We start from the raw sequence: 18,362 nt of genomic DNA, 5'->3' as shown, positions 1-18,362 counted from the left end.
TAACTACTATTTCGTGTTTCTGCTTCTCGCACCGCGAGAGAGCAGAAGTGCCTGGTTGGGGGCGGGCGGGTGGGCGGTCATGCTGAGGGCAGGGGGGGGGGGGGGGGAGTGGCTTGCCCACTGTTGTGGGTATTGACTGCTGGGTCGGCCCTGGGGCCGACCCAGCAGTCAATACCCACAACAGTGGGCAAGCCACTCCCCCCCCCCCCCCCTGCCCTCAGCATGACCGCCCACTCTCCCATTTTCTCTATGTAGGCTGCTACATGCAGCAGCCTACATAGAGAAAATGGCCCGGGTGGGGCGCGCTCCGCTGCGCCTTGCAGCGTTGTGATTGGCGGAGGGGGGAGGGAGGGAGGCTGCCTGTGATGACGATGAGACCTGGAGGTGATAGAATTTCAAAATGCAGGACAGCGGGAGTCGACATCGGGACCCATATGAGGTGGCGCGCCGCGAGGGACGGTGAGTTTTATTTAATTATTTTTTTAATTAAACCCCTGATCATGGTATCAGTAGGGTGGCTGTTGCACACAACCCCAGCCATCTGCAGGTCTTCCTACATCAAATGTTTATTTTTACTACAGCGCTGAGGGCATTGGTGTCTGTCTCTGGTCTGTAAAGCGGATTAAAGGGGACTTGTGTGATCTCTGTTCAGGGGTGTTGGATTTTTCATCTCAGCGCCTTCTGCTTCGGACGACATCTTTTAGGACAGGAAGGGGCTCTGCATTTGCTCCTGATGGAGAAATCTGGGTGGCTTACTACTATGCACTTTGCCTGCTTGTAGTGTGGTTCTAGAATGTGTGATAGTTATGCGACTACTATGTTTGAAAAACATTATGTACGAGAATCGTGTTTCAAGCGGGTGAGCATGGCGCCTCTGTCACTGCGCCAGGTATGTTATCCTGACGATTGGTTTTGAAGCTTGGGGGTCTGGTTAGGCTGCAAAAATGAAGCACTTTACAGGTTCGCGGCATCACAGTGAAACGTTGCCGTTTTTCAAAGAGAAACATGCACATTTTCATTTTTTCCACGTACCTTGCCCTTTTCTGTTCACACTTTCTTCGTTTCTACCAATTCCTTGGTATTCCTAAATAAAGCCTCCCGCCTCCCCCGTGACGACCCCATTTCCCCCCCCCCGCTACGCCAGTCTTGCCGGCCGCAATTGCGAGACCTAGTGACCTCGTGGTCAGGCCTGAGCCTCAAAGCCTGATGTGTGGCCTGCCTCGCGTACAACTTTTTGGAATTTGCAAATGCGTGAATGCCTTGCCCTTCCTGTCCCATGACGAGACTCCGGGCCCCCCTGAATGACATTGCACCATAGATCTAGAAGAAGACGGGCTATGGGCAGGTTACTGCTGCTGCTTCAGATACCGCTGTTGTGCTTGTGAAGTGTTCAAGGTATTCTACTTCTAATCTTGTCACTGACTGATCTATTGTTAATGTTTAAATCGGAATTTGAAACTAGGAATACTCCACTCCTTTGAGGTGCAAGTTAAGTTTCCACAATCCTGTGTCTCTGAGCATTAAAATAGGATTTCAAAGTCGCTAATATTTATATCGGATTACTGGAGTCAGAGTTGTGTTTCTTTTTCATCTCAGGCTAAGAAGTCCAGAGCCGCATAGTGCCGATAACTATATCAGAGACAGGAACTATGTCCATTTGACCTGATATGGCATGTCAAATCCAATATGCTGTGGTCATTTGTCGTGGGTACATATTTCACAGAAACGCTACAAGTTTGACATGGAAACCCTGGAAACAGAAATGTACAGTCTGGGGAAATGGGCCTGCGCTGAACCATGTATCCATGTGTGAGTTGGCCTTCTATTTCAGTGGTTGGCATGCGGCAGTTACGCTGCGAAACATGAAAGACTCAGCTCTATAGAGAAAAATACTGTCACCCTAAACAGAAGTGATTAAAACGTGATTTTCCCATGTGCCTCTCTTCTCTGGGTGTGAGGGTGTTTGCTGGGGGTGGAGGGAGGAATCTGACGGATAACCATTCCCTTGTAGTGGGATCAGCAAATTAGTGAGGGGTGTTGGGTTGTATGGATTCTTTTCGCCATAAAGGGAATCCCTGAGATGAAAGCCTAGCCAGACACACAAAACACAAAGAGATCGCATACGGCAAACTTGTACTTCCCTGGCAACTAGTGGGTTAATTAGTTGTGCTTGTGGGATGAAAAGAAAAGAAATGTGACTGTAAAAGATTTGTTTTTATTATTATTCAAGCGTCTGGAAAAGTGGTTGTTAATGAAGACTTGCTGGGTTCTACGCTGCATTGTAATAACGCATAGGCCTACACGTCTGTGCACACACACACACCGGCGCCTTTCTGCACTCGCCACTGTGCACTACGAGACCTGACTTACGAAGTGCAGACTTATGGCTGATGTCAAAACTTTACTGCTTTTTAAAAGGTCACCACAGCTTTTAAAACCCATTCTTACCTGGCCCCCCAAAAGAAACTGCTGTGTAGGAGTTAAATTGTAGCTGAACTTGATACCCTGTCTGGAATGTTGTGCATTTTGGGCAGTCGCTGTGTTGTGTCCTAGCGGATCTCTTGTTCAAAATATTTATTTTACATAGTTCACAGCATAACTAGGCAGGTTCAAGGGTCCGGAGCAGAGATCTGGGAGAAAAGGAGATGGAAGGAAGGACGGGAAAAAAGGAGAGATGAAAAGATAGATGGGTGATGGAGAGAAAGATGGATGGACGGATGGCAAGAAAGGTGAATAGATGGAGACAAGAGATAGTGATGGTACTGGGAATGTATGAGACTACATGTGGGCAAGTTAACAAATAAAAGGAAGAACTCGACCAGAGCTGAGCCATTCACTGTCTTTGTTAGAACAGATTCACAATTGCTTTATTAACCTTCCTGCTATCTCAAATTTGCTTGAAAATGCACCATTTGCCCACACTTGTTTCAAAATTTTCACGGGGAAGAACCCCCCGAGCCCCGTAGGTGGTTTGCGCTTGCTCGAAACATTACAGTAGGCCCATTGTTTTACGCCTCACCAATTTCAAATGTCACCAGCCGCCACTGTTGGTACATATTACAATAAACATGAAAACGAACTCAAAAAAGAATCAAGTGGCCTATTTAACAAATAGAAAATCTCTTTTACAACGTGTTAGATGCCCAATGCATTTTGGGATCTCTTTCCCTTCTTCAGAGGCCACTGTGGAAAATAAACAACGAGGAGGGGGGAAATTTCACAAATGCATATGTTGTATGCTAAGTTACAGGTCAAAGAAGAATTTTAGTCAAGCAAACTCACACCAGTGATTAAAGATCCTACCCATTTCTCAAATGAGAGATATCATGTCTGATTTAAGATGCAAGATAAAAGAAAAGTCAGAACTGTGGTGCTTAATCGAAATGATACCCATGCTTCAAAGAAAGGACATTATAGTCGTCACTGTCGTCAAAGTGAAATGAACGTAGAGAATTACTAAATAAGTGCATGTGCTATCAAGCGTCATTCTCCAAGCTGAACGAACCCTGTGAGTTTCCCCGTGAAAAGTTGACCGAAGTGACTTCCCGATTCAACGCCTAAAAACTCACTTCAATCCAAATGCATCCAAATGCATCTTCCTTCGAAATATAGAAATACACAGTCCTGATGTGCCCTATCTATAAATGAAAAGCCAGTCGTCAACCACAATTAAGGAAAAAAGTGTTTCTGCCAAAATCAAAATATCATGCCTGGGTGCACATACCTGCGTATTAGCTCAGTGTGTAAAAACGTAGTTCAACAACATCTGCTACATAAATCGGCAATGGTTATGGTAAACACTGCAGAGCAAGAAAGATTTAAAGACCCGTTTATTCGTTTTGAGAATGAAATTATCCCGCCTTCCAGCGGTCAACTATCAAGTATTTCCTAATGCACATTTTTATGCCACTGTTCTGCTGTGCGTCTGCAAAAAAACAGTATTTGAGACTTGACCCGTCACTAGCCACACTTAAAAGGATCACCGCATGACTCTGCGTCTTGCTTCATCAGGAATGAACATAGGACTGGATGTTCAAGATTGGACAGTCGGTAAAACCAAAGGCTGCCATCTTGGAACTGTTTAACTAGCCTCAACTTTAGTACCAGCTTCATATTACTGCAAAAATTAGTACCACTAACTGATGATAGTCATTCTCTGCTATAACTCGAGTAAATTGAGGTAAAAGGAAGTGGTAGCTAAGTCAAAAACTGTGGTAAACCAAAATAACACAGAGTCCATAGAAAGTTGTTGTGTGTGATGGAAGAAGTGGATAGTGAAAAGAATGTGAAAAAGAGAAACAGAAATCGATCAATATATATTCTGAGTATCGAATGGAAAAAAATGCCTTTCATAAAATCTCCTTGGACATAATTATGTTACAACAGTTTGCTTGGTTTGTCAAATATATATATTCATATTATTACTTATGCATTCATGTCAGAGTGGAACTTCTATTAAAAACAACTCATATATTTTTTGTCGTCCATGCCTGATGGGGTCATTGTGTTAAATGTTTTTATCCAATAAATCTCTCTGTAACAGTAGTTTTGAGTTGTCTTGGTCATTATTTACTGGCAATGTCTCTAAAATCAAAAACATTAACTGGGCAATGTTGTGTTTGTTTTCAGTTTTTCTAATTTACATTAAGCCGCATTGGCATTTAATACAATAAATCACAAACGATGAATTGTAATCTGCAGAATGTCGGAGTCTGGCTAGTTCCCCTGTTCTGGGGTGTGTAATAGTGTTCCCTGTAAAGACGTCATTACAACGTTGCAGTTGTAAAGAATGTTAGTACCAGTTTCTTGATCTTAGGTGAAGTTAAAAATTCCTTCATGTTTTTTGTCCGTGTGTAAGCAAAAAGAGGTCTGTTCTCAAATAATCCTTTGAAGTCAGGTTCTTTTTGTAGGAGTTTCCCACGTTTGTTAATTATTCTCTTTATAACCTCTGATTAAGTCGAGAATTTCGACACAAAGACTAGTCGGTCCTGTAAACCATTCGGTTTGTTGTCAGCAAGTCTTAACGATTTACAGTTGTCAACCTTTGTTCTGTGGTCGTCAAAATGCTCTGCGGGTACCCTCTTTCACTAAACTTCTGTTTTTGTTCCTCAAGTGATGTTGAGAGTGCGTCTGCCGTGGATAATAGTCTTTTGATTCTTAACATCTGTGAATAAGGTAAGTTCATGATGAGATTTGACGGCTGAAAGCTCTGGTATAGAAGCAGATAGTTGTGGTCAGTGTTTTTCTTGTGTACACAAGTGACCAACTTCAATTCTGCCTTCTTCACACAAACGTCTAAAAAGGTTAGATTGCTGTTGTTATTATGAGTGAATTATATCCGCATGTTCTTGGTGTTCAATTCTGCTATTTTGTCCTAGAGTTTGGTTTGAGTGTTTTTCCAAATCAAGAATATGTAGTCAATAAGGGAGCACCATAGGATCACAGCCATCTGCCCAGTTTAGTCTCGCCCCCCTTCAGAAACTACAAAACTTTTTTTTTTGATAAACAAATTTTTATTGTGTTTTGCGGCATAAAGGACAATATCAAGAATGATATACAACAGTGCATTGAACATGGCATCAGTAACTTCAATCAGGGAAGCATCGACAAACGAATGTAAAAACCCCCCCTTCCTCCCCCATCCCCCGTCCCCACCCTCTGCGCCCCCACCCTTCAAAGCAGGCCCCCCAGCCATTTCCCCCATATTTTGCGGAATGTTTTGGGGCAGCCCCGGGCAGCGTATAACGACCGCTCTTGGGCCGCACACCAATCCACCCCTCTACTCCAGGTAGCCCTTCTGGGCGGGTCTGGCTGTGACCACACGGCTGCTATATCCCTCTTAGCCACCATTAGGGCAGTAGTGAGGAAGTACTTGTCGTTACGGGACCCATCCATCCCGTCCGTGATGCCCAGCAGGGCCATTCTAGGCTCATGGGGGACCTCCCATCCCAGGACCTCCGCTAGATCGGCTTCAATCGCTGCCCAATAGTCTTCCAGGCGGGAACAAGACCACACCATATGGAAAAAGTCCGCCGGAGCCACCCCACAGCGAGCACAGGAGGCATCCACGCGGAGGCCCGCACGATATAGGCGGTCCGGAGTCAGATAAGCGGTGTGGAGGTAATAGAGTTGGATGAGCCGCAACCTAGCGGAGGTGGTAAGCGACCGAGGGGCCATAAGGGCGTCCCTCCAGTCCGCGTCATCTAGGGGTCCCACCCAGGCCTCCCATCGCTGTTTTAGTCCGCTCCAGTCTACCGGGGTATTGTTAATCAGGGATTTGTAAATGCGGGATATACCCCCCTTCCCCAGACACCCTAACATCACCTGAGCTTCAGGCGGGCTATGGGAAGGCAATCTGGAGTCTAGAGGGACGTGGGCCCGGACCGTATGGCGCAGTTGAAGGTAGCGATAAAATTGAGAAGGTTGTAGCGAGAAGCGGGCCTGAAGCTCCTGGAAGGAACACATGTGGCTCCCACGCCATATATCGCCCAGACTGGAAATCCCGAGAAGGTCCCACTGCCGAAAGCCCGCTAGTCCCACCACCTCCCGCAGCCATGTCCCGTGCCAAAGCGGTGTGAGTTGCGTGTTCGTCCCCGACCATCGGGTGTGCCGCAAAGCTGCGCGCCACGCGAGAAAAGGGGCCCGCACGACGCCGGGGAGCGACAGGGGGACCGCTGCTCCATAGAGCATGTTTTGGATAGAGGAGAACCCGAGGCATTGCACCTCGAGTCGATAAGCCGGGTCGCCCTATCCACCCGAGAACCAGTCATGGATCACCAATAGCTGGGTGGCCAGGTAATAGAGATATAGGTTGGTCATGCTCAGGCCGCCGTCATAGGAGGGGACTCTGCAGCGATCTAAGGCCAGCCGGGGCCTGCCGCCGCCCCAGAGAAATTTGTTCACCATCTTATCCAGTTCCCGGAACCACGGGCGCGGAAAGGGGCACGGAGTGTTTTGTAGCATGTACAGAAACTTGGGGAGGATCATCATCTTATAGAGGGCGACTCTCCCCAGCGGATTCAAAGGGAGTGACTGCCACCGGAGCATATCTGATCTGGTCTTGTTGACTACAGGAGCCACATTGAGGGCCCAGCAGAGTTCTGGAAGGAGGGTGACCCAGATCCCCAGGTATTTAAAGGAGAGTCTCCGGAGGGGAATATCCGATTGCCAGTCGAAACAGTCCCGTGACGGGTGTAACGGGACTAGAACGGATTTTTTAGGGTTCAGATGAAGACCCGACGCTTGGCCAAACCGACGGAGAATCCGGCGGACCTGGGGCCCCGAGGTCGCTGGATCAGAGAGATAGAGGAGGACGTCGTCCGCGTAGAGTGCGATCTTATCGGGGGCCATACCTGGCCAATCCCATCCGCGAAGAGCGGGATCTGAGCGAATCAGTACCGCCAGGGGTTCCATGGCCAGAGCGAAAAGGAGGGGCGAGAGCGGACATCCCTGGCGCGTCCCTCGACCTATGGGAAACGGGCGAGACAGAACCCCATTGACTAAAACCCGGGCCCGCGGGCCCGCGGGCTCGCGTACAGGACCGCAACCATGGCACGGAACCAGGGACCGAAACCCATGTGCTCCAGGACCTTACCCAAGTACGCCCACCCCACTGAATCGAAGGCCTTTTCAAAGTCGACCAACAGGAGGGCCAGATAGGGGGAAAGGCGGCCGCGGTGCGCCATCGCGAGGTGCAGGCGTCGCAGGCAGTGTCTGGTCCCCCGGTCCGGCATAAATCCGCATTGGTCCGGGTGGACCAGGGAGGCAAGAGATGGGCGCAACCGCTGCGCGAGGACCGTGGCATAGATTTTGAGTTCGGTGTTGATAATGGATATCGGCCGGTAGTCCGAGCAGGACCGCGAGGGGGGCTGCGTCTTCGGGAGGACAACTATGGTTGCTGTGTCCGTTTCGGGCCGGAACAAGCCCGTCTCCACCACGTCCGCAAACAGGTCCCGAAGCCTCGGGGCCAGAGTCTCACGATAGTGAGCGTAGTATTCCTGAGGGAACCCGTCGGGTCCCGGGGTCTTCCCGGGCGCCAGGCGGCCGATCGCCTCCTCAATCTCCTGCAGCTCGATAGGCGAATCGAGGGTCTCAGAAACCTCGGGCTGCAGCCGCTCAAGCATCGCCCCAGTTGTCCCCAGCAACTCCTCTAGGGAGAGCGTGGACGTCCGGAGTCGGTACAGCCGGGAATAATAGTCAGCGAACGCCTGGGCCATCGCCACCGAGGCTGTGTGGAGGCCACCCGCAGAGTCCGCGATGGCTGAAATGATCCTACCTGCCCGGGGGTAAGTAGCCAGCCGGTGGAGAAGAGTGCCGTTTTGGTCTCCCCAGCCGTATACCCGGGCCACCAAGGAGCGCCACAGAGTCTTTGCCGCCTCCAGGGAGTGTAGGCGAATCTCTTCCCGCAGGAAGGCCAAGCGACGAGACCGTGTGTTTTCACCCAACTCCCCCAGGTTGCGCTCCAGTTCCAAAGCTTGAGTCTCGCATTCCGCGAGTTTCTGGGATTGAGCCCGTCGTTGCCGTTGCAGATGCCCCTTAGCGGCGCCCCGAATAGTCGCCTTGCCGGCCTCCCACAGGATGGCAGGGGAGGGGACAGAGCCCTCGTTGTGAGAGTAATAATCGGCTATCTCGCCACCGACCACCTTCCGAAAAGCCTTGTCGTGGAGGAACCAGGCGTTCAAGCGCCACATCGGACGGGCAGAGAGGGGGGGGGGGGGCCAAGCGCAAGGAGCACTGGCGAGTGGTCCGAAAGGCCCCTCGGGAGAATGCGCGCATCCTGTACCCCCGTGCAGTCGGTAGATGGTACAAAGATGAGGTCGATCCGGGCATGGGAGTGATGGGCCGCCGATGTGTGGGTGTATTGGCGAGCCTGCGGGTGCCAGATCCTCCAAACATCGCAGAGGCCCTGAGATTCAGCCCAGGACGAGAGCTGCTTCGCGCGAGCGACGCGGGCCAGGGATACCGGACCCGTCGAGTCCAGGTGGGGCGTGTAGACAGCGTTAAAATCCCCGCCGAGAATGAGGGAACCCGCCGGAAGCGTCGGGAGGAGACCCGCGGTGTAGGAGAGGGCTGACGGCAGGAGGGAGGGAGCCGCGTAGAAGGACATCAGGGTGAGGGGTCGCCCCTCAAGAGTACCACATACCACCACTACCATGCCCTGGGGGTCCAAGTGCACCTGGGTCAGGACAAAGGGAAAGGACTTGCGGAGCAGAATAGCTACCCCTCAGGATCCCCGTGCAAAACCTGAGTGCCATACCCTGTCATAACCATAGCGGCTAAGAAAGGGACAGTTATTGCCCAAAAGGTGAGTCTCCTGGAGGAGGAGCACATCAATCTCCGCACGTTGCGCATATTTGAGGACCGCCATGCGTTTAAAACGGTCCAGAAGACCATTGACGTTCCAGGATAATATGCGCATGGCGGCCCTAGGAACAGGTGGGTCAGCTATAGTCCAGGACAGAAGAGGGGGCCAGCGGAGGCGCGGCTGAGCACGCCCCTAGAGAGGAAGGACAGCGGGACATCGGGCAGGAGAGCAGGTCAAAGATTACAAGATACCTTGGCACAACAAATAAGAGGGAGTCACCCCCCACCAACAAAACCTTCCCAACGAGGAAGAAGCAACCCCAAACCAACCCCAAACCCCCACCCCCCACCCTATACTTCGAAAACAGAAGCATCTGTCGTCCGAACCAAATGGAAGAACCACCAAGCTAAAACGCTCGGGCTTGAGCGCTAGTGGACCCCTGGTACAACTGAAGTCAAACCTGATTCACCTGCCCTGGCCAAGAGCAACACTGACAGCGGAGCATTCCAACCCCCCCCCCACCCTCCCCCCAAGAAACATAGTGAGTCAAATGTTAGGGCTGCGAGAGAGGTCCGAAGTGTCCACCAACTCGGCCGGTTGGGCTGCAGGGCCTGTGAGCCGGGGCGACACGGCCCGCCGCCCGTCAGCCACGGGACTGGCGTGCGTGGCCGAGGAGGCAGAAGATGCTCTCGACCCCCGGCGCGGCCGTCCCGCAGAGCGCGTGGCGATCGCCTCCTCCGCCGTGCGCTCCCGGGGTAACGTGCGATGCCGCCGGCGGGTCTTCGATGTCCGGGGCCTCCCCCGTCCCCCCCGCATACCCGTAGGCGATCCGCGCCCAGAGCGGTGCAGGGGGTGCTCCTCCGTCAACCAGGACCAGGCCGCTCGTGGTGTATCGAAGAACAATGTCTTATGCTGGAAGATAACCCGGAGGCGGGCCGGGAACTGGAGCTGGTACTGGAGGCCCAGGGAACGCAGCTTTTGTTTCACTTCAGTGTAGGAGCGGCGCAGCTCTTGGACTTCGCGAGTGTAGTCCGGGAATATCATGATTTTGTGGTTCTGGTAGTGGAGGGTGTCCGTGCGCCGGGCCTCGCGGAGAATGGCGTCCCTGTCTCGGAAATTCAAGAGCTTGAGGATGAACGGCCGGGGGGGCGCACCGGGGGGCCTGGGGGCCAGGGAGCGATGGGCTCTCTCCACCACGAACGAAGCAGATAGGCTGTCCGCCGGCATCCAGGATCGGAACCAGCGCTCCATAAAGTCGTCCGCCTGGCCTGATTCGACTCCCTCCGGGAATCCCACTAGGCGCAGGTTGCTGCGCCGAGCGCGGTTTTCTGCATCTTCGACCCGGCGGTGTAGCTCCTTAGAGTGGGTGGTCAGCTCCCGAACCTGGTCCTGTAGATGGCGGATGTCATCTTCAGCAGTGGATATCCGGGATTCGGCTTCCGAGATGCGGGCGGTGGCATTCCGCAGATCTTGCCGGAGAAGAGCAACATCCACCTTGACCTCTCCCACCATGCCCTCGAGGGAGGCGCGGGATGAGTTGATGGCCTGCAGGATGGCAGCAAGGTCCGTAGCGGGGGCCGGTGCCAGCTCGCCCGTGGGGCCGGACCCCTTCTCAGAGGTCGTGAATTTGTCCATCCTGGTTTGGGTGGCCCCGGACGCCGGCTTAGTGGCCCTGTCCTTACCCATGTCTGGGGCGGCAGTCAGCTAAGCAGGGCAACGGGCTGGAGACACTCCTGCAGGATGTCGACGGGTGCTCGGGCTGACGTGGAACCAGCAGGAGGTATGGCCGGGGGGTCCCACGGCTGGAAATGGTCGGGCACCACCAGCCCCAGCGGTCAAGCCCCGGCGGGCCACTCAGCGGGACAGCCAGTCTAACCCCCGGCCCCAGTCGCGCCCGCAGCCTCCCACCGACAAGGCGAGGCCCAGCAACGTAGTTCACGGTCCCAGCCCCTGGAGTGTCCCCTGAGAGCACCGCAGCCGATAGTCGCCAAGGCCGCAACTCCTGCGCAAAGCCCACCTCTCCGAGGGGACGCCTCACCCGCGCGGTCTCCCCACAGCCCCAAGGGGGGGGGCACGTCGCCACGCGTCGGGTATGATCGTCCAGGGCCCAGAGCGATGGGACCACACACAGCCCCCGACCGCCGATGCGCGGCCCAAGTCAAGGAGGGCCCCCCCGCACCCGGAATCCGTAGCCAGTCTCGGGCCGACGGGGCCGGTTCAGCACTGCAGCCAGGAGGAGGGGGAAGAGAGAGGGGGGGGGCTGGGGGCCTGGGCCCCCGGCTGCCGACGCACAGCCCGATGGGGGGGGTCTCCCCTCCGCACCCGGCCCCACAGCCGCCCCGGCGAAGCGGTCCCACGCAGCCGCACTCACCGCCTGGTCCGCCACCCTAGTCCGCTTGGAGGGGTCCGTCACACCACTCCTGGGGCTCCGTAATGTGTCAGCGGAGCAGGGCAGCGCCCGGCCGGCGCCAACAGCGCCCGCGCCAGCCCCGCGGCCGCCGTCTCCTCGCCTCCGGCAGGGTCCGGCCTGTGCACCTCGTGGGCGCCGCGGGCTCAATTTACCGCTCGCCCGGGCCGCAGCTCCACAGCCGCCACCGTCCGCCGCCGGCCGGGTTCCGCGATGTCCAGGCGGGCCCCGCGATGTCCGCAGCGCCCCAGGATCAAGCTTGGGGCGGCAGGGCAGCTTCACACGCCTCCGCACCCAGAGCGAGCCGGCCAGGGCAGTCCAGGAAGGAACCAGGAGGATTTGCGGGGACCGGCGCCGGGAGCCTTACTGAAAGGCGTCCATGACGGTCAGGCGCCACCTAGCGCTCTCGAAACTACAAACTTTAGGAGAGAAATGACATAATTTACAACGAGGTATTGAGACTAAGAAATTAGATCCAAGGAAAAAAAAAGATGCAGAGGACAATCTCAAACCCCAGCTTGATGGTAAACTTCCTTGTTCTACTGGTTGAGACCAAAGGTACAATATTGTATGTTGAGATTCCTTTGGCTATCCTCAAGTTTGACCAGGGATTTCTTTAAAACTTGACTTTGTACAAGCTTTAAAGAAATCCCTGGTCAAACTTGAGGATAGCTAAAGGAATCTCAACATACAATATTGTACCTTTGGTCTCAACCAGTAGAACAAGGACGTTTACAATCATGCTTTTTCAGATAAATGCTCAAACTGTAGTTCAACGGGCTGGTTGAAGTGGTCAAGATGCATTGCTTTCCATGTGCACCCAAATCTTATGATCAAGGAACGAGGAAGCTCAAGTAAACACACTACTATAATCATGATGTTCACCTTTTTAGCATCCTCGTTCAATAACTATGGGTCTAGACTCCTCATTCATCAGTTTTACAAATGATTCAAGCGACAAAGCAAATAAAGGCTCCACTTAAATCACTAGACTTCAGGCATTGGCTCTTTAATCCTTCCACAATACAAACTTCCCTCCAAAGATGCATTTAAGTCACGTGCCAGACCACCAGACCTGTATAGAAAATACAAAGTGATCAGTAACCTTAAAGCATTGAGTCTCCATAGTATTTGATATAATTTATCTTCTAGGATCCCCCTGTTGTTTTATCTTCTAGGAACCCCCTGTTGTTTGACAGCATCTTACACAAGTATCTACTTCACGTTCTACATATGTTACCATGTCCCTCAACATCAATATATCACACAACTTCTTTGTTACTAACCAGCTCAAGAACTAAAATACATAATATAATGTCCCAAATAGTATTAGCTATTCTAACGGAACCTCTCCGCCTTTCCTGCACATGAGTCTTTAAGGCTCATTCAAATTGTCATCTGGTACAATAAAGGGTACATGTATCACCTGATCTATTCCACTGATGACCAACTAAGCCTATCAGGTTGGGGTCGATTTATATAAGGATAATAATTTCATTAAAGTATTTTCGAAGGAAATTAACAAGCCCTATAAACTGGCATTGTAAACGTTAGGCACTATAGAGATAGAGCATCCATCAAAGGACTTTTAAAAAATTGTTACAGGGCTAACAGAATGAATAATGAAGCTGCGCTTTTCTTGATTTGATCTGATAAGTTGCACGCAGCAACAAATCAAGCTACTTCAAACAAGAAACTTGGTCAAGCATAACCTGCTCATAATGTATTTGGAGACAAAGTGCTTTGGTACATCCCCAAACCCATGGTTTGTCTTTAGGGATCATTACCCATCAGCTCCAAAACACTGCGGAATGATTCACAAAACCTCAGAAGCTTTACCAAACAATTTTCTGACCTAGCCCACAGAACACATCATCCCGTGTGAGGATATGGGACAGGGTGCCAAACTAATCATAGGGTTTTTTAACTCTGGGGTTTTAGACATTCATGAAAGCTACAGTAAATAACAGTGTCAAAGTGAAAGACTGCCACAGACCTTTATCAATCTATTTAAGCATCAGTTGCAATCCCTCAATTTTGGCCGCATTAATTTAATATCATTATATCGGAGTTCAAACGTTGCAGGATTGTTTATTAAACTTGGCCTCTCTGTAAGTTTCATGAAAAGCACTAACCTGATCAAATGCTGGAAAAATATAATCTGCAAACTGAATTTCTGCAATGGATGTAGCACCAGCAGCTGCAACACCAATTCCAAATCCCACAATTCCTTGTTCACATAATGGAGTGTTGAAAACTCTATCTTTACCTGGAAAATAAAGCACAAGCATTTTAGAATTTCGAAAACAATGCACTTTGCAGTTTCAGTGCTACCTCTAATACATACTCTGTTAATATAAGAAATGATGCATTCACAGTGACAGAATCATCAGGAAGAAATAATCAAATGAAGAAACAGCTCTGAATAGTTAGACACTTGTCCACAAATTAACACATCATTTATAATCATATAGCTATTCGTAATTTAGAGGTTCCTATGGCTTTCAAGTCTGGACTTGCTTATCTCTCATATTAAAGTGAAGTTTATACAGGCACGAAGTGTGAGTTAATTTTTGTAGAGATGTGCTGCAACTGGAATACTAATCAGGTACCATTTGGAAGGCGGTTATGGCAATAACTGCATCTAAGTCTTGGTCGTTAACCAATGTGTGTGCAGAAAGTAATCTGACAGACTCTCTGGAATAACTAGGCTGAAGTAGGCTTTTGCCGCTTCAAATGTGGCTTTATTTACTTAATGACGTTGCCTCTTTTAGGGTACGACTGTCTTAAATAGGTAAAATTTCAGCAGGGCCCAGAGTCATTGATTTTTCATATCATCTATAAATTGTAGAGTATCCAGGGGGAGAGGATGTAGCCTTATGGCTAGAGCGGTCGACCTTGAGCAAGGACGCTCAGGTTCGAGTCTCAGCAAATACGCTCAACATCCTGTGATTGTGGGCAAATCACTTAATCTCCCTGTGCCTAACAAAAATGAATGTGTCCTTCTGTAACACAACTGGTGTACATGTAAAGCGCTCTGATACCAAATGTCTCGGGTCTAGTTCGCGCTATATAAAACTAAAAAAAAAGAAAAAAAAGAATAAAAAAAAACACAGATGTTGTGCTCCCAAAAAATGTTCAAGGTCAGCAAATAGTGTTGGGTAAAATATTTCAGTGGAAATAAAAATAGGCTAAAAAACACGTTTTGTGTTTTCAGATTGCTTGCAGTGTGAAAGGTGATTTTACATTTCAGGTTACGTATCACCATGACATATATTTAGCCCCAGTGCTGGTTTAGCATCACCTCCTTCTGTCCCTATTGCATTCCAAGTCCACGTCAACAACATCATTCATCACCTTGCATGCATTTACAACAGGAATCATTACATCTCACCAGGAGTAACTTTACACCTTCGTGAGGTACATCAGGAGTACCATTTACTTCACTGATCAGCATTATTCCTAGCCCCTAATAAATATAAATTAGATAATATATATTTATATGTATATATATATCTTTTTACAAATCAAGTATTGTTTTAAATTACTCCAATAACACTATTTAAAATGTAATTTAATTAAAATTAATTTTCACGTAGTTCTTATTTACTTTAAAATGTATGTGTTTTATTTACTACAATGTAGTTTTACTTTACCCACCCCTGATTCCTAAAGTCCCCTTAATAGTCCTACTTCTATATACTATCCATCCCTAAGCCCTCAAAACTCATCACAAACCTTATACATGACATCCCTGAACCCTAAAAACATTGCACTACCCCCTTATACAAAATCTCATCCCTGAAACCTCAAGACTCTTTAGTACTCCTAAAGCCTACCCATCAAAGAACCCTTAAGCTCCTTTCTAAACCTGGACAGCACATATCCCTGAACCCTGAAGATTAAGCATCACCAAACATCCCTGAACCTAAAAACCCCTATTATCACAATTGTTATTAAAAACAGTTTGTGTGGAGTGGTGTGGCTCACTGGTTAGAGGCAGGAGACCCAGAAGCAGAGGACAGCCCGGGACCAGGGTTCAATTACCGATGCGGCAGGGTCGTGGACTAGGGCCAGCGGAATCGATAATTCTCGCCTCGGTGCCTACTCTAACCAGGGATCACACTCGGCAACTCTGGGCATTAGCTTGCCTCATCTCCACAACGGCCCCCCACATTCGCCGGGGATGCCTGGTTTCACCTTGGAGATACCCAGGAGGGACCATCTCACAGGGATAGCCAGGACGGGTTCCCCAGCGGTCTACAGTGCCAGGACGCCTCAGGGCAGCAGTGCGCTTTACAAGACACATACATTTAAAGCGCAGTGGTCATCCAACGGGTATCATGGTTTACACAGGTAACTTCTCCTAAGCAGTTTTATACCAAGAAACTAAAATTCTACCTTATCTACTTTGGGAAAAGCCATGTCTTTAGATTCTTCCTATAACTCAGCAAGTTTACAGTTGCTCTCAAGGCATGCAGCAAGTTATTCCCAAGTTGTGCTGCCTTAACCTGAAAGGAACTCACATCCATTCTGGTCTTTTTAAATCATGGCACATAGACCAGATATGCTGAAGATCTTAAAGGCTTTAAAGGTCTATACTAGCAACATTTGTTTTGTAGTAACTTAGATCCAGTTCCATGAAGGGCTTTATGAACTGTACACATGGCCTCAAAAGAACATCTTACCTTAACAGGTAGACAGTGGAGTTCCTTCAAGGTACCTGATGCAGAATCAGATCTTGTTTTCTTTAGTGCCAGCTTAGCAGCCCTCACTTGAATTCTGTAAAGTCTTTTAACCAGGTATTCTGGGGCTCCTAGCAGGAGGGAGTTACAATAGTCTAGTTTGTTTAACACTGCACCACCGGCTTCCTAGCTGGCTGTGGCAGTAAAGGAACAATTTTTCAAAGATTCCTCATAAGTCCATTGCAGGTAGCTACTGTTTTATTGACATGAGCTTTCACAGAGAGCTTCTCATCAAGAGTCCTAGATTTTGAACTGATCGGGCTATGAGTCATTTATCCACGGCAAAAAGTTGCTCGGAGGTTGATAGGGTATCTTGCCAGGGCAGCAGCACAGAAACTCAGTTTTATTTCCATTGAATTCAAGTATATTTCTGCTAAGCCAATTTGCCTAAAAAAGTATACCCATATATTATTTATTTTAAGTATTTGAATAAATTCACATTTATAAATATTATATCATTCTATTTATTTCATCATACTTTATATATGAATTATCTTTCTAAGTATTAATTTTTTTAATTTAAGGTCAAATACGTTTTTATTTATTCAATTTAAAATAAAATTACAAATTAAAGAACTAGAACACTAATAGCATATAAGCAGATACGCGTAGGAGTTTTTATATTGTTACAACACCTATCTATAACATCACTTTAACCTTTGTTTTTTCAGTAAATGTCACTTTTTTAAAATCATATTCCCACAACTTTCTTAGAGAGCATAGCGTTAAGGCCATGTTGGGCCAGACCTATGATCAGGCATTGTGTCCAAATCCCTGCAGGTAGTCAATCCCACGAGGACGACCGACCCGGCCTTTGGCCTTGTAGTGCATGGCTTTGGCCACAGCCCCTGTGCCCACCTCCCTGCGGGCGTTCAACCTCCCCCCCACGGACCTCCACCACACATTTTTATGCTCTTTTTATTTTTGTTGCGGTACCGCCACACACTAACAGTTATGCAAGAATAGAGAAGCTTCACTTACTGAAGTATGCACACTGTCCTGGTAACACAGATAGGCAAGGAGTCCTGCAGAACTTCACTAGGGCGACGTTGGGTCCCAAAGGAGTACCACAGGACCGACAGCACAAACATTTGTTATCTTTTCAGCCCCTACTGGATACCTCTGGGTGACCACAAGAAGTGCCAGGGAGCAACGGTACCTCTACCATTCCCCCCTTTAATGTGTTTTTAATTTTAACTTCCAACACATGACCTAGACCACGAGTTCAACTGCCCAGGTATCACTATAATTTAAATGCAAATTTCTTAAACACATCTGATTGGATTTACACCAAGTAACGAAAAGCAAGCTCTCCGAGTAAAGTTCATATTTTCTGCCAAATTGGGTGCAATTCTGTTCAACCGTTTATTTTGTATCGCTGTGCAAAATTTCCTATGGGAATTAACATTAGGAAAACAACGTTTTGGAACCCCCTTTTTCTCAACCCCTTCTTGACAGATCACCCAAAACTTTCCAGTTTTATTAAGATTTGTCAAGTGGCACCAATGGTATTAGCTAAACAAAAACTGTTCTTCCTGTGCATACTCTGACCAAATTGTAACTACACAGTGGTGTATATATAAAAACATACATACATATACACATAAGCACACGTCTCCATGGCCAATGCCACCAATTGGATGAAGACCAACTTTCTAAAACTCAACACTGACAACAGAAGTCGAGATCTTCATAACAACACCACACCATGAGTCTCCATGTGGTGTCCAGCCAAACTGTACCCACCCACATCACCCACGCCATGAACCTCGGGATCTTCAACAGCAAACTGAACAAGACATCACAAATCAACCCTGCCACAACATCCTGCTTCCACACCAAGAAGATGCTGAGAAAAATCTTCCAAGCAATACCCGCAAAATTGTCACACACACACACCCTTCTA

The 18,362-nt window shown here is 49.0% G+C and overlaps 1 protein-coding gene across 2 annotated transcripts in view; it reads right to left on the bottom strand.

Annotated features, from left to right (window-relative positions):
* Positions 1 to 18,362, bottom strand: part of BCKDHB (branched chain keto acid dehydrogenase E1 subunit beta) — a 1,118,926-nt gene that overhangs the window by 820,856 nt on the left and 279,708 nt on the right. For both annotated transcript variants that reach the window (XM_085611011.1, XM_085611012.1), the window contains exon 4: positions 13,847 to 13,980. In XM_085611011.1, coding sequence (XP_085467137.1) covers positions 13,847 to 13,980 — 134 coding nt within the window. The remainder of the gene's footprint in view (positions 1 to 13,846; positions 13,981 to 18,362) is intronic.

Source organism: Triturus cristatus, chromosome 6 (assembly GCF_964204655.1).
Source record: "Triturus cristatus chromosome 6, aTriCri1.1, whole genome shotgun sequence".
In the NCBI taxonomy this organism is placed as follows: domain Eukaryota; kingdom Metazoa; phylum Chordata; class Amphibia; order Caudata; family Salamandridae; genus Triturus; species Triturus cristatus.
This window is presented reverse-complemented; position numbering and strand designations above follow the sequence as displayed.